This window comes from Eublepharis macularius, chromosome 1 (assembly GCF_028583425.1).
Source record: "Eublepharis macularius isolate TG4126 chromosome 1, MPM_Emac_v1.0, whole genome shotgun sequence".
Lineage (NCBI taxonomy): Eukaryota > Metazoa > Chordata > Lepidosauria > Squamata > Eublepharidae > Eublepharis > Eublepharis macularius.
In genome coordinates, this window is record NC_072790.1 from 119,915,000 (window position 1) to 119,927,810 (window position 12,811).

The 12,811-nt window shown below is 40.7% G+C and overlaps 1 protein-coding gene across 1 annotated transcript in view; it reads right to left on the bottom strand.

Moving 5' to 3' along the window:
- NHSL1 (NHS like 1) overlaps positions 1 to 12,811 on the bottom strand; it is a 238,453-nt gene that overhangs the window by 85,982 nt on the left and 139,660 nt on the right. Inside the window, exon 2 of the mRNA XM_054974770.1 lies at positions 936 to 1,088. Within this exon, the coding sequence (XP_054830745.1) occupies positions 936 to 1,088 (153 nt within the window). The remainder of the gene's footprint in view (positions 1 to 935; positions 1,089 to 12,811) is intronic.

The following is a 12,811-nucleotide window of genomic DNA, read 5'->3' on the forward strand; positions in this document are numbered from 1 at the left end:
GGGTTCCATTTTGTTGCCCATGCTTTTTAACATCTATATGAAACCACTGGGAAAAGTCATGAGGAGAGTTGGAACAAGGTGTTATTAATATGTAGGTGACACCTTGCTCTGTTTCTCCTTTACAGCTGAGTCCGGGGGGGGGGGGGGGAGGTCTGTGGAAGTCCTAAATGTTACCTGGAAAAGGTAATAGGATAGATGAAGACCAATAAACCGAAGCTCAATCCAGACAAGACTGAGGTGTTGTTGTTTTTTTATCATTTTATGCTGTTTTATTTTTCTGGGATTTTTAAATGGTTTGTTTTTATATTGTTAATTTATTATTATTATTTAAAGTCACCTTGAGCAGGACTAAAGAGGAGGCTTAGAAATTTCCTAAATAAATAATATCAACAGGATATCCCAAGCCATCCTTCAGTACAGCAAGCGAGGAGTAAAAAATGTATAAGATATTCTTACATCAACTGTGTGTGAATTTTATTTAGTTAATTATGATATTTCTATGCTACCTTTTCAGAGTCTTGCGTGAGGCAGTCTACAATTAAAACAATGTAACAATATAAAAACAAGCCATTAAAAATTAACCATTGGATATAAAAAGTGTAAAAACTATCAATTAAACAGTATGTCTTTGGAATGCCCTTCCACTTGAAGCTTGTCTACTGCCAGATTTATTTTCTTTAGGTGCCAGAACAAAGCATTTCTTTTTACTCAAGCTTCTAACTGTGAGGAGATGGAAATCTTTTTAAGTGCGTTTATTCTGAAGAGTGTTTTATAAATATTCATTTTAGGTTGCAGAATGGTATTATGATGCATATGTCCTGTTTTTTGGGCTTGTCTTTATGTTGTTTATGATTTTTATTGTATGGCTTTACTGTGAGCTCCCTTGAATATGTCTCTCTGGAAAGGCATATACATTTTTCTAAGTCAATAACTACCTCTAAGTACTGATTTCAGATTCAGCTTGGCTTGACGGTGCAGATCTTCCACGCATGGTGGTCTTGTGGAGGGTAGGAAGACATTCTCCTGCTGATGCCAGGGGGCAGTGTAATGGACTGTCCATCTGCTCTCTTCATCTAGATTGGAGACAGCTGTAAAACAGAAAGGAAGAGACCTTAAGGTTGTGATTAAACTACGTTGTGATAGCACTTCAAAAACTGTCAAAAATAACTAATCAGTTTGAAGAAATGTAACAAAAAATGTGAACCACAACAGCTCACTATCTTTGATTCTCCAACCTTAAACGATTGCCATCGCTATTATACATTATTAGAACTGCTAGGGCTGCAGCCAGAGATCTTTAAGTACCTTGAGGCAACAAGATTTCAATTATTTCCTCCACATCCACTGCAGAAAAAAACAGAGCCCTGCTGTAAGCAGTGGACAGAATAGAGAACAAATAACACGAATAAGATTACAGATGCTGTGTCCTGTATGCACCGACCCTAGGCACCACTCACTATTAGGGTTGCCGAGTCCCTATACCCTCCTAGCGGGAGTTAGGGGAGGAGACCCGGGTACTCACTGGGATGTTGATCCTTAAGCATGTGCTCCTGGAGCAGATGCGACTCTGTAACTTCCAGAAGTGACATCATTGTGCTGGCTGTGGGAGTGCTCCCTCTCTTCATGTGGGACTGATTCTTTGAGAATCTGCTGGGATTGTGTCTGCCAGGAGTGTGCATGCCACACTTGTGCTCAAAGTGCCTGCCAGTGGCAGGTGATCTCTAGGCAGCTTGGAACCTCCTGACAGTTGCCTGTGACCAGTGGGAACCAGGCAAACTGTCGGGAGGTTGGCTGCCGCTGACAGGCACCTGGGATCCCTACTTACTAGCCATCATGACTGAACTAGTTGTAGGCCTCTGCCTTCAACTGTCAAACTGAGTCGTGGGAAACTTGGTCATAAACTCGCTGCAAGAGATAAGCACCTCTCCCACTTTGGCTGCTACTAGCTTCACTTAACAGCAGAATGGGACTACTATTCATTTATGGTCTACCTTCTACCAAGAGTTACTCAGTGGTAATGGTATGATACTTTAAAAGAAAAAAATAGGAAGAGATTATTCATATCATGATTTTAAAATTCTAAAACTAAATGCAATGTGTTCCACTCCCAGTTATCCATAGCCACCATTATATATTAAGCTACAGGAATGGAAGAACACTGAATGGACTTCTAAGGATATTTTGGCTTTCCTTAAATAACTATGGTTTCATGGAAGGGTCATCTATTTAATTCCTTATGCCATATTTTCCCATAATACTGTCAACAGAAACCGGGCAGCTTCTTCATGCACATGTCATAACTATATTTGGATCTTCCAGTCACAGGTGTATGTGCATCCACACTGGATGCCCTACAATAGGGTGACCTAGCCATTCAACTTACAGAGGATAGTTCCCAGTGGGCCATGGGTTACAGGGTCAATGACAGCCAGGAAGCAGCAGAGCCTTGGCAGGCACTGCAGGGGCTACTCAGCTCCTAGCACAACTGCTGGTTGGCAGCACTGCAGGAGAAGGCAATGGGTAAACATTATCCATTGTCAGTAGTACTCCTGAGTCTGAGCTGAGTGGCTCCTGCAGTGCTGGCTCAGAGAGCCACATATATTACTGAGCTTGCTCCTGAGCCATAACTTCCCAATCTGCCCCTGGATCTATAGGTGTTGTGGAGTGAATGGTTCGGTCCAGACATATTTCCTTGCCTGGCCCCATGAGCAGCTTGAGATCCCATAAAACTGGCTCTTAATTAGTGTATTTGCACCAGCATGGACCAGTTGACTAGGTTTTGCCATCATAGCAGAAGATTATATTGTAGTTTTTCAACTACAGTATAATAGCAACTCCATCTCAACTCTTTTTCAAGAGAAACCCTTACATCTGTGTTTTCCCCTAAATAGTCGTCATGTATATGTAAGTTCACCCAAGCCTGTGCTCATCACTTCCCTGAAACTGAGTATTCATTATCTCTTTTGTTGCTTAATACTAAGACAAAACCTCTTCCGGGCACCCACATATTCTCCCCCTCCCTAAGGAAATATTCCACCTTTCCAACTTCCTGACATCTACAACCATCCACTGAGTCAACATTGGAAATCAGGTATTGGGAACTAAACCAAATGCTAAGTCTTTCTCTCAACATGAGATATACTTGGGACACTGAGCAAACCTTGTATCTCTTGCTACTATGCATACAGCAATAACACACACACACACACACACACACACACACACACTGTTAAACTTTAGAAACTCTGTATAACAAAAGGTATAAAGGTGATGGAAATAACATTCAGCAGCATATAAAAGTAATTTGCTTCTTGATAAAGCGAATTAACAGACTGCACTGCTTACCAGTTGTTTTTGCTAAGGCATTCTCAATTATCCTTTATTCTTAGAGGTACCATAGTACACATTTTACAATTTAACCATAATGCCAGCCCTTTCCTAAGTATATGTACATGAGCTGTTTGCCCTTAGATTCCCTCATGCATTACACTGCTGACCTCTTTTACTTCTAAATTCATTATACAGGATGTGACCAGAAATACATCATGCAGGAAGGCAGATAATGCTGACATGGTATGTGACCATTTTCTCTGTCCTTCTGAATCAAAGGTCAAAGCCAAAAGATAATGAACAGAGACGATACCCACTGCCTAATAACATCAGTCATTCTTGTCTTACAGAAAATGAAGGATGTTTTAAATGGTAATGGAAGGGAGGAGAAACCCCTTTTTATAGAGAACCTGACAAATGCTGCTGGATAGAATTTTTTTACCTTATCCCCACCCCAGTGCCTAGAGCTTAAACCTTGACCCACGAAATTCAATTTGGGGCTACATGTAGAATATTGTTTTTGTTTTTTTAAAGGACATGCCTGTTGATAATGTGATTAACTCAGATTTTTTTTTCTCTAGGTGAAAGCTGTTTGAGAAGAATGTTGGAACCACTAAAACATCAACTACAAGTCTGTGCTAACATAGCACAAGATGTTTAAGTATACACGTATTAGTCCAGACTATGTTTTCTCCATGTAGCTGTTCCTGCACAACAGCTGATGCAGCTGTGGACTCAGCAAGATTTTAAGGTAAACATCTTAGCTCACAAAAGTATTAACCTGCACCTAATTTCAGTTTTACTGCACTGCACTGCACAAATAAGTAGTTCTACCAAGGTGCCCCATGCAGACAAAGAAAATTAGCAGACTCTGATCCAAAAGTTTAGAAGAACAAAATAAGAGCAGGTGCTCAAGCACACTGCCCTTAATAAGCTACCTCTACACACGAAGCGACAAACTAAACAAGCTACGGCATGGGAAACAGAAAGCAAGTTATTTAACATTTCTGTAACATTTATTCAGCTTTTCCAGAAAAAAATCTAAATGCATTCCAAGTACAAATTAAAAACTAAAATGAGAGCAGCTGTATTTACTTACTCTTTTTCTTGAAAAATTTGATTAAAGATTTGAGCTTTGAATTGATGAACACCACCATTTCAGAGAAGCTTGTCTACGCTCCTGAAGTTTGGATCCCATAGAAAGTAAGAATTTCACGCGGGAAAACTAATCTCCAGAGCTACCCAACAGTTCTTGCAAACCCTACTAACTTTGTGCCTTCCCCTTGCCACTGCTCTCCCCTCTTTGTTTCTTCTTTCTGTGTAACTTTGAGTTTGTCTCTAATGTCCTACCAATTAGAAACTGTTAACAGTCCTTAAACCCAAAAGCTTCCCTCTGAAAGATAATGCCGGTGGCTGCAAACAGCCAGTTACAACATGCAAGGAAAAGGTAGAGGGAGGACAGCCAATCTTTGTCCATGTTTTCATGGAAGCAAGATGGAGAATTCTGCTTCAGCGTTCCTTCAGACATGTCTCCCCCTCCCTCTCCTCCAGCAAATCAACAGAAACCCCCCCCCCCCATTTCTCCTGCCATTCCAGGTTGTCCTCCACAACCAAGATGAATAATTGTAAGAAATTCTCCCTAGTACTGCTTTAATATAATCTTCACAATCTTTTACAGGACAGAAGAAGCAGTGGATGCTTTCATGCCCATGTCTGTTATTTTCTTAGGCTAATTGTGAGGATACGGAATTTGAACTGCCTGGGACAGTGAGACTCTCAACTATTGTTTCCCAGACTCGTCCCCGCCTCCCAGCCCCTCCTTCCCATTCCAAATGCTGCAGTTATGCTCTGCAACAGAACTACACATGGAGATGTAAAGAGGTGTTGCTTTTTTGTGTGAACATTCTGTTTATTTTTCTTTTAATTAGTACATTTCAATTGTTTCTAACTTGCTTCTTTAAGACATGTTACCTAAAGAAAACCCAACACATTTGATTTGTCAACTACAAATTTGGTGACAAACCTGTAGTATTGCATGCTCAATCTTTCATTTGGCCACTCATTTGCTTTGTTCGAAGCAACTTTGGAAATGACATGACAAAAGAAAAAATGTTTAATAATTAATTAAGCAAGCCCCTTTGGCTTCACAGAAAAAGCTTCCTCCAAGAAAATTTTTTAAAACTCCCTAGGGTAAAAGAAGAGCTTCTGAAATAAAACATTTAAGCTATATCTAGAAATGAGTGTTTCTTTATCTCATTAGAAGCAATACACAATTTTGCAGAGAAAAATGTTAAGCAGAGCTTCAACGTGCTCAGTGGAGCATGCCTGAAGCACAATGGTGAGGCTCAAGAAGTCAGCCTGCCCTTTTCAGAAAAGGCTAGGCAATGCTTTGGCTTGATGTTGAAAAGAACTCTCTTCCCCAAAGAAATACCAACAGCAGGGGCCAGCTAGACAGTCTGCTCCAAAATGAGGCCATGTGGGTTTAAACCTTTGGGGTAGCACACACAGATGCTCTTGAGAAACAGTCTGAGCCTCAGCAAATGGCCCAATAATGACAAGTGACCAGAATAGATTACAAGTACATAAACTTTTCCTATAGAAAAAATATAAAACAGTCCTATTTGTCATTTACTGGTCTGTCACTATTCTGAAGGATCTGACTATTTTAAAGCCTTGGCAGTATTTTCAAGCTTTATGTGGCAGTAACAAAAACTTCAAAGGGTACTGTTTGTTTTCTTGCTAGTTGCCTTCTGAAAACAGCCCTCCTCTAACTCTGTTCAATATGTACAAATGAAAAAAACCACATACAATTCTAAATACAAAACGTAAATTCCGTACACGCCTATCTAACCAGTCTTCCTTTTGAAGATGCATCAAAATAGCACAAATGAACAGGATTATACTACCACTAAAGAGTAAATAATATATATTTCACATTCTGAAATTCTACCTCCTTTTATGAAACAAAAGAAACAACAACTATACAAAATGTTAAAAAGCAACTGTATACACCATTTCCCATTTGTACAGAAACTTTAGCATCTAGCCTTAGGCATGCAAATGAACATGTTGAAGAAAGCATTAATGAATCAGTTTTTACATTTGTTTAAAAATGTGGTGCTGAAAAGATTAAACTAATATTTGTATTAAATCAAACCTATTCGCCTTGCTTACTAGGCAACGGGCAGAAGATCAAGAACCTAAACACTGAACAGTTAAGTCATGACCTTTTACTGACATTCTCTGAAATAATGGACTTGGCGGTTCATACCTGCTCAGTCATAGAAATTCACTAGGAGATTTCTCGCAATTTCCTATCTGTCATTTTTTACAGTTCATCTACTGGGTAAGCATAATACTTCAGGCGTAGAACTTCAGAGGATGAATGCAATAAAGATAAACCTTTTCATAAAGGCTCTATAAATAATAGAGATGGGCAAGCATCTCATGCGGATACCCAACTACACACTGTATCTACCACGTGATCATCACAAGTAGAGATGGACACAAACTGAAATACGAACCAAAATTAAGCACGAACCAGGCCAGTTTGTGGTTCGCGGTTCGCGAACCAGTGTTTTGTCAGATCGCATTTCTGACAAACTGCCACAAACTTTAGGATGGTTTGTTTGGTTTTTTGGTTCATCACTGCAGACAGCCTGATGCCAATCAATCAGTTTCCTAGGCAACAGGGGATGGACTTCCTGCAGACCTTCTGCTAACCCGGAAATGAACTTCTGCTGGCCCAGAAGTGACCTTCTGCTAACCCAGAAGTGATGATTTTCTGACCTGGATGTGATGTTTTCATGAACCAAACGAACCGGTTCGTGAACCAGAGGCAGGTTCGTGAAAGTTTGTGATTTGTGAAATTTAACAAACCATGAACCACATGGTTTTCTTTTTTTTCGGTTCGTGCCCATCTCTAATCACAAGTACTTGCAGCGGGATGTAAACTGTGAGTTCCCTATGGGAACTCAATTTAGAAGTGTCACCGGGGGTGGGGGGATTCTGGTTGGAACTGCAACATGGGTGAGCTCCGGCTTCCCCTAGTGCTGTTTCTACAGCCTGGGGGTGATGGTATTCAGTACATATACACCACTATTTTCTTTATCCTGATTTTTTGAAAAAAAAATTCTCTTTTTTTGCCCAGGTCCAGAAAATTTGAAACACCACCCTCTCCCAGCAGCAGGAGAAGGAAAGGAAAGAGAGGAAGCCAGTGCTGGACATACCATGCCAGCACTGATCCTACTGGAGGCTTTTCCCTGCCACCAGCATCAGAGGCAGCAGAACCTGCCCCATGGCCAGACAATGGCAACTGGGCTGGAGACTTTCTGGACTTCTGCCAGGCTTGGCTGTTGCAGTGGCCATTTATTTCCTCACTTAATTTTTGATAAGCTGTAACAATATAACAATACAGTAATAACAACAGTACAGTAATATGTGTATCTGGTTCCCTGAATTCCCAGCTTTCATAGTCTCTTTTGTGCAGATACAAAAGAAAAGACATATCTCTGCAATGGAAGGTGATTTAGAAGCTTGCTTTTTTAAAAGTGAAAGCTTGGAATTCAGAGAACATGGTACATGTATTGCTACACTGTTGTTTAAAAAGGCCCTGTTGGTGGAAAACGCTTCTGCAATAGGGAGGGTCTATTTGCCATTTTCTGGGTGGCAGCAGGGAGAAGCCTCCAGCAGAGACAATGCCAGCATGGTAAGTCTGGGGTCAGATTGATCTTCTCCTTCTAGAAATTAAAAGGGCCACAGGTGGAGGCCAGGCCTACCTGATCATCAGCTATTAGTGGGCATCTCTCTTCCTAAGGGAACAGAGCCTCCAACTAACAGCTGTTTTCCAGCTGGCTTCCTCTTTCTCTCTTTGCTCTGGCACTGTTTTGAGGTTTCCTGTAGTTCCAGGAGATAAATGTTCATTGCTCCCACAATTTCAATGGAGTTTTACATTATTTCAGGTATCCCCGATCACCAACTCCAAACAACTAATTTGGTATATAATTTCAGCTCAGTATATCTGAATGCATAACTCTAACCTGCGGTTCTTCTAAATTGAGTTTCCATGGAGAACTTGTGGATGGAGTCCTGCTGCCAATTCCCATGATGATCACATGATAGCTTTTACATGTAGGTGGCCCTTAGTTATACTCAGGGCTTTTTTTCTGGGAAAAGAGATGGAGAAACTCAGTGGGTTGCCCTCAGAGAAAATGGTCACATGGATGGTGGCCCCGCCCCTGATCTCCAGACAGAGGGGAGTTTAGATTGCCCTCAATCTAAATTCTCCTCTGTCTGGAGATCAGGGGGTGGGGCCACCAGCCATGTAACCATTTTCAAGAGGTTCCGGAACTCCGTTCCACCGCGTTCCCCCTGAAAAAAAGCCCTGGTTATACTCCAACATGATTAAGAGATGGTTGGGGTTATGAACAGAGTTATGTAACTGGTCAGGTCAGGAAAGCTTTGCTGCCCAATTTGTTACCAAGGAGAAAGTAAATCAATGACAGTGGTTTCCACAAAGGGTTCCAGGGCTATATGGTAGGAGACTGAAGACAAAAAAGTGGAAGATAAAAGAAACAAACAAATTATTACAATAAAAATAATTATGCCAATTAAGTACTATCTATATATTGTCGAAGGTTTTCACAGCCGGAGAACGATGGTTGTTGTGGATTTTCTGAGTTGTATCACCGTGGTTTTGGCATTGTAGTTCCTGATGTTTCGCCAGCAGCTGTGACTGGCATCTTCAGAGGTGTAGCACTGAAAGACAGGAATCTCTCAGTGTCAAACTGTTCTTGACACTGAGAGATCTGTCTTTTGGTGCTACACCTCTGAAGATGCCAGTCACAGCTGCTGGCGAAACGTCAGGAACTACAATGCCAAGACCACGGCGATACAGCCCAGAAAATCCACAACAACCATAAGTACCATCTGTTTATATCGTTGTCACTACTACCTCCAATTTTGCTTAAGACATTATCATAGCTTCTAACATTTCTAATGAGACTGACGTACCACTACTAGTTCTCTTCATGGGAAAACTGCTACAATGTTGCTACTTGTGGTGACTTTCACAAGTGGCAAATATTTCAAAAAATGAAGAAAAGTGCTCTTAATCTCCTCCCCTTCTAGCTGGCTCTCTTTCATTCCCATCTCCTTCCCATCTCTACTAAGAAGTTTCTTAGTAGAAGTATACTTACAGCAACAGTCAATACATAGTAGTATAGTCCACAGAGAGACCCTGTTTCTTTACCAAAACATCTCTATGAATCATTTCCTTACAGTACAGCTAGTATTCCCATTCCCTGGAGGGATGGGTGATCTGCTACTCTCAGTCTCCTCCCCCTGGTAAAAGAATGCCAGTCGATCATTTAAAAATTTAATGTTTGATCCCTAGCTGATAATAACCTACCAAAATTTAGCTGATTACACTTTCTATAATGTGCATTTCTGTTCCGAAAAACTGTACAACAAAAATGAAACTATCTTATAGGGCCTGATTTAAGAAAATAGTAAGACTTCCTCAGATGAAGAGTTTGTCCACATGTAGGTTGCTTTTTTTTAGATAAAACAAGAGCTAGTGAAATGAAGTCTAACCTACACTTATTTTCTCGAATTCATCTTACAATAAACAATTAGGAAATAAATAAGTATGAAAAAGCTATCAAGTCCTGCCTACCAGAATTCTACAATTAATCTGATCAATTTTTCTTATTGATATGTTTCACTTCTACAAGGAACCATGATAAATAATTTATAAATTATGAGACATTCCTTCCCTCTTTCAAATCAGCAAAGCTATTTTTCTTGAGAACAAAAGTGAATTTTCATCACAAAGGCAGCCTCAAGAGGCAATGAATTCAGATGCCCCTCCCATCTTGAACTCAAGCCACTCACAATGGTCTCTTTCAACCAAGCAATCTCAGCCTTGATGTGTTTTTGTATTTCTACAGCTACTTAGAAGAAATCATTATTTAAAGCAGGGAGCAAGAAAAAAAATCAGTACACAGCTATAAAAAGAAAAAAAAGAGGAGAAAAAACCTTAAGACCTGTGTGCTCACAGGGGAGACTAGGCATACTGTGAGGTTTTGCAATGATTATTGAGTAGGAAACTACTTTACAAGAAATCATGGCCTCTCTCTCATTGTCTATGCATACAGGAGATTAGAACACTCTGGCAAGGAGGCTAGGGGTAGTGATGAATGGATAGGATAGGGATACAATACAGCATACAGAACAGAGAGAAAAGAACAAGAGAGTTTATCGTAGTAATCCTGTTTAGGAAACATAACAGAGCTTTAATATTACTTTTTCTTACCTTATATTCAATCTCTCTCTTCGCCATTAAGAAAGAACAACTATCCTGATCACCATGAAAATCAGATACAGGGTTATAAAGTGGCACACATATCTGTAAGGATTTCCCTATTTTGGACATATTTCCGTAGTAGTAGTAGTAGTAGTAGTAGTAGTAGTAGTAGTAGTAGTAGTAGTAGTAGTAGTATTTGATTTATATATTGCCCTTCAGGACAACTTAACACCCACTCAGAATGGTTTACAAAGTGTGGTATTATTATCCTCATGACAATCATCCTGTGAGGTGGGTGGGGCTGAGAGAGCTCCTAGAAGCTGTGACTGACCCAAGGTCACCCAGCTGGCTTCAAGTGGAGGACTGGGGAATCAAACCCGGCTCTCCAGATTAGAGTCCCATGCTCTTAACCAGTACACCAAACTGGTAATTTGCCCCTACTTTCAATAACTATTGGGTATATTCATTCAGTTCTCCTTCTCTCTCTTGCACACATACACACTCACATTTTAAAATTTCAAATCTTTACAATTCTTCAGTGATTCTGGACCAGTTGACTAATAATGGTTGAACTCTCTCCAATCTGATTCTGAATCAATCCAATTACATCAAATTGATCTGCAGAACATCCACTAGACAGGAAAAAGTAATCTAATTTTAAAACTGGGACAGCTCTTCACTGGTCCTGGGGTGACAAATCCCTCTCTAATCCTCCTTTCATCTGTATCCAAGACAAAATTGTTTGTCTGGTCAGCCAAAACCTCAAGGTGCTGCCACTGGCAGGAAAGTTCCACTGGGGACAGAGATCATGTCATGGAAAGCTTGACACAGTTGCTCAGAGTATGACAGTTGTCTATACCCATGCCTTTCTCATCTTCATACCAGGGACAGGGACATCCTTAGGTCAAGGCAGGCCCAGACTCTCCTTTGCTAATCATATGAAAGCTCTCTTTGCTATGACGGATTTGCCAATAGCCCTCCTTGTTTATCCATGCTCACTAGAATGGCAGAGAATGGTTCTATTCTTATAAACAAGTCATCAGGCACTTGACACTACCATGCAAGTATGCAAGACTACATCCAGGACAATGGAAACTTCATTGCTCATGATATCTAGTGACCATGAACACTGTTATACATATCCCATGGCAGCCTCAAGAACCTGAAGTGTATAATTTACTATGACTCCTTGTTATCCTCCTCAACTTGGAAAGTGTACTAACAGAAAAGGGTACTTGGAAGACCATCAGGAAAAACAGATTCATTTCAGATTGGCACAGGACCCTGAGAGGTATTGGATAAGATTTGGAAGACATGCACAGAGTGGACCATGAAATCTGGTCTTTGAAATTCCAAATTCAGACTCTGCCCTGCTACTAGCTCTCATTAAAAAGCCTTACTTATTTTCTCTAAGCAGCCCTGTAAGCGGCTGTTGTGGGTTTTCCGGGCTGTACTGCCGTGGTCTTGGCAGCCCGGAAAACCCACAACAGCCATCGTTCTCCGGCCGTGAAAGCCTTCGACAATACATAGCCCTGTAAGTGATTATGCATATTCTAGGGAAACTTTTGCATGAAGTAGGCATTACTCTGAGACAGTTGTGGTGAAAGGGAGGGGCAGGCAGAGCAAAAATAATAGAAATAACTGTTATTTGTTTAAGTATACATTCTGGTTCATACATTCTTCAGTTACCAGCATATATATCTACTGGCATACATGACAAATGGAGAAAATAAGCAGATAGGGTTGCCAGCCAGCCTCTTTGCTCCATTGGGAGCAAAAATGAAGGGGGGGACAGAGTGACATTCCGTGAAACCTCTTCTGGTTCTACCCAGTAGGGACATCATGATGCTCTTGGATTTCCCAAATCTCTATGGTAAGATCTGAGGAATTCTAGAGTGTTGTGATGTCCCTTCTTGCTTGAAGTGATCTTGTGACATTGATTATCTCCCTTCATTTTTGCTCCAGCAGGAGCGAAGAGCAGCAATGGGGGCTTGGAGCCAAGAGACTATCCACCATGGAAGGCAATCTGGTAAGACTATCTGCAGGGCTTGCAAGTATAAATAATTCTTCTCTGTTGTACAATAGAGGTGACTTGATCAAATGACTGAGAGGCAGGTAAGGCAATAACTTTGATCCATTACAAGAGTTTGATACCTTGAATCAATGATAGTTAGT